Raw genomic sequence first — 3,922 nt, 5'->3', positions numbered from 1 at the left:
ATAATTTTGTGTACATCAGTTATATCTAGATGAACCCTAACTCGGTTGCATCTCACACACTCTATAATGTCTAACCATGACTCGGTTTATATAGACTAACCTAACTTACTAGTCAAGACATTACCGAATATAATAAAACCCTAATTGCAACCCCACAAGCTCATTATATATTAATAATGAATCTCACGAGCCCAATAGGTATAACCCGGTCAACTATACGTGACAGGCCTATTAAGATGGAAATTACGCCCAACAACTACCCCAATCACTTTTTTGAGTTTTATAATATAAACGAGAGTTATTCGTTTACTTCGTGTTTGATTATTGATTATGGACTTGACTACCTTCATTATACGTTCTAATCATATCTCAGCCATTACTGATTTTTAAGTCACTTATACGTTCTATGGCTTGTTCGTGGGCATTCCCTACTAAGATCATTCCTATTTCGATCTTCATCAATTTTTCCTAAAATTTTCTGCTTCTTACCTTCTTTGAGACTTCTACGGTTAACAACATTGTCCATCTTCCCACACCCATTCAACCGAGATCATGTTTGGTCTCATCTTCCAATTTCCTTCTTGATCTGCCTATTTGATTCTTATTGAATCAAATTTGAAGTGGGGTTATCGTTGCGATGAACAACTTTCTCCATAGGTTTCTCGTGAAAGCCGATTTAGATTCCTTAACTTGCTTCTTGAATAACAGTGATCGATAATTTGAACCCTGGGCTCTGATACCACCTGCAGGTAAATCAAAAGGCACCAAATATACACTTTACATGCCAAATGATATGACCGAGAATAAGAACAAGCAGAATGGACTTAGATTAACGATTGAACATATTACATTAGTACACAAATGGCCTACTAGTATTCTAGTTCGCGACACCCTATTTAAACACTATGAAGTGGTGTGAATTAAAATGACGCATCGCTTCAACTAAAACAATAATATTAACACCACTAATAACCACTTAACCATAACTGAGAATTAGACCCTTATTACATAATTACATAAACACCCCTAAGTTAAATACATAATTATAATGTTTCCTATAAAACATATACTAACCTAAGTTCCTTATGATTAATTCCAATAAGTATAAACTGACTTTATAAAAATGCATGTATTATTGAATAATAAGAGCCTTTAAATAGGTAGGCAAGCAAGCAACCGGAAATTAAACTAAACGCAAAAGAGAAACGTTTATTTTGCAACAAACTAGCCTATTATTTATCCATTCTTATTCTAAACGGTCACTTCAAACTGCTACCTTCAACTTTGATCAGTTATCTTCAAAAGACTTTGCACAACCTGGAGGAACAAGTTGTCCGGAATAAATTGGCTTCACGTGCTGGCATTCTTGAATTGCTTTGCCTGCAGGACCATCATACTTCAAATTAATATTAGAAATCTCCACTTTCTCACATCCCTTAGTCGCCTTGCTGCATCTCAGCTTCACAACTTCCGGTGAGTTCGAAGTCCCCTTAACATTCTTGATGATAACATTATGAATCTTAACATTTGATGGACTCTGCATGCATGGCCATTCAAACAGTTAAGAAACAAAGCCAATCAGATGCATTAATAATTAATAAAAAGGGTTATGCTGTTGCTACAACACCACATCTGATTTCACACCATTAAACGATCGTCCACAAAACACTCAAGCAACTGTTTTGACAAATAAAGAACTTTAAAAATATTGGTCACTGGTCAGAACTCCTGAAGTCTTCTGTTCTGACCATAGACGGTCAAAATTTGAAATTTTTTTTTATCAAAACCCTCGTCCGATCTACCCTAGGGGCCGTTTGAAACACTATAAGATTAGATGTTAGGAGGTGTGTATAACTGACCCCTAATAAAATATATGGTGTCTGCATGCATGCAACATATACTTACATCTTTTTTGCATTCGATATGGGGGCAATAATCTTGTTGGATGAAAACAGGGTTGTCAACCTTTTCCATGGTAAGATCTTCAAAATGAATATCTCCTGCGTCTCCAGGATGTGAATGAGGCCATGTTTTAATCCAAACACCGTTAAGCGTGGACGAAAACGAGCAGTTTTTCACGGTAATTCCCGTCACTGGTTTCTCACCAGTGTTTCTACCCAAACCTCCAATGCTAATGCCCTTGCCCGGACCACATTTCACTCCCTCCACGATTACGTGATCGTTTCCATCGCCAATTGAGACACAATCGTCACCGGTGCCTATCACGCAGTTCTTGATATTGATGTTTTTCGACCATACAACATGGATTCCAATGGTGTTTGGGCTTGATCCGGGCGCGCTTGCTTTAAAATCTTGGATAGTAACATTGGTACATTGCACCAGATTCATGTGGATATTCTTGCTGTTCTTAGAAGTTATTCCGGTAATGTAAGAATCTTTGATGAAGTTAAAGTTAAGATTCTGCATCAGTTTAACATCCACAATAACAAATTAACCCAAAAACAACTAAACTAAAAAAACGTGTCTAAACATCCTTCAAAAGCTCTCAAACCCATCCGATAAGAAATTAAACAAAAACATTGTATATAAAAAGTAGAATGGTAAAACCTTTATGGTTTATGATTAACCACCTTTCTATTATTAACCAAAAAATAGTATTTTTTTTTGTGTATAAAAGGTACAATGCTAAAACCTTTATGATGTGGTCTTTTTTTTTTTTTTAGGCTAAAAATGGCTTATCCAAACTCTAATATTGGTTGTTAACTTATAAAGATCACGTTCATAGCAAAGTTGTTGTTAAGGTCTCGAGAGCATGTGACGAGGAGACATCTTAATTACTCTATCCCAAGGGATAAAGATTAAATTCCTCCCAGTAAAACCCAAAGCTCCAATTTTTATTATTATTATTTTTTTTATGTCAACAGCAAAGTAATATATAACATAAAATGTGACTATCAAATAATAATCATACACATACAAAAAATAAAGGAAAGACATGCATACATATTGAAGGGGTGAGCCTTTTTCAACAGTTGTTTTTGGATCGTCTGTTGACCAAGACATGGCTCCTCCAATACCGTCTAACGTGCCCGAACCTGAAACAACATATGAACAATGTCAAGCCAATAAATGGCATAAATTATTTTTTTATAGATATCTCTAAATTGACATACTTTTGTACCTATTATTTTCATGGCAGTGATATAGCTAAATGTGATCCATTGGGATCCTTTTGGAATGGTCACCGGATCTTCTGGTCCTATCAAAGTTCCGTCGATTTTAACCTCCACCGGAGATTTACATGGTCCATTAAACTCTACCATGTTCAACAAATATCGACCTTTTGGAATAAGCAGTTGGCTCGCTTGTGGTGCGGAACATGCTTTAGCCCAGGCATCAGCCAGAGCCTAGACATTAACATATATTTTTAAAGAATTTGATAAATTTGCAAAAAACATGCATGTATGCACGGTATTGATTGATTATTTACCTTACTGATCTCAGCATCAGCCTTAGCACCGAATTTTGTGATGTCGAAAACTTCAGCCTGCGCGATGGCTATGAACATGAAAATGGTAAAAACCAGACATGATTTGAATTCCATTGTGTCTAGATTTTTGGCTTTGAATTGAAATGTTAGATCTGCAAGAATATGTTTGCGGATATTTATGAGGCTGAAGATAGTCTAAAATTAGAACAAAAATTGTATGAAACACCATATTTCTTGGTGTTTTTGTGTGGTTTCACCGGATGTTGTGGTTTTAGAGGAATGAAAAGATATGGCGCGTAAGAAAAGGCTTTGACCACATATTCAGCGTATGTAATATTACAAATGAGTTTAGATTTTGATTTATTTATGTGGTTTGTTAAGTATTCAGTATATATTTTTAATTATATAAATCAAAATTTACGGTTTCGAAGCATTTTGTTGAAACCTATAAAATGAAATTTATATAGAATA

General features: G+C 35.3%; 1 protein-coding gene across 1 annotated transcript; it reads right to left on the bottom strand.

Moving 5' to 3' along the window:
- Positions 1-1,281: 1,281 nt before the first annotated feature.
- LOC143577684 (polygalacturonase-like) lies at positions 1,282-3,708 on the bottom strand. The gene is made up of 5 exons (XM_077061448.1): positions 3,452-3,708; positions 3,143-3,368; positions 2,965-3,056; positions 1,906-2,421; positions 1,282-1,537 (listed from the first exon to the last, which is right to left on the bottom strand). Exons 1-5 carry the CDS (start codon positions 3,563-3,565, stop codon positions 1,289-1,291), a joined length of 1,197 nt encoding a protein of 398 aa, XP_076917563.1. The 5' UTR covers positions 3,566-3,708; the 3' UTR covers positions 1,282-1,288.
- Positions 3,709-3,922: the final 214 nt, after the last annotated feature.

This window comes from Bidens hawaiensis, unplaced genomic scaffold, assembly GCF_021521415.1.
Source record: "Bidens hawaiensis isolate Kalapana, Puna unplaced genomic scaffold, B.hawaiensis_p1.1 tig00028765_1, whole genome shotgun sequence".
NCBI classification, from domain to species: Eukaryota; Viridiplantae; Streptophyta; class Magnoliopsida; order Asterales; family Asteraceae; genus Bidens; species Bidens hawaiensis.
This window is presented reverse-complemented; position numbering and strand designations above follow the sequence as displayed.

Bases quoted from the DNA above. Each gene is read 5' to 3' on its own strand.
- LOC143577684 (XM_077061448.1), bottom strand. From the start codon at position 3,565: ATGGAATTCAAATCATGTCTGGTTTTTACCATTTTCATGTTCATAGCC. The intron at 3,369-3,451 runs GTAAATAATCAA...GTTAATGTCTAG, and splicing joins CTGATGCTGAGATCAGTAAG to GCTCTGGCTGATGCCTGGGC. The intron at 3,057-3,142 runs GTACAAAAGTAT...ATGTTGTTTCAG, and splicing joins CACTGCCATGAAAATAATAG to GTTCGGGCACGTTAGACGGT.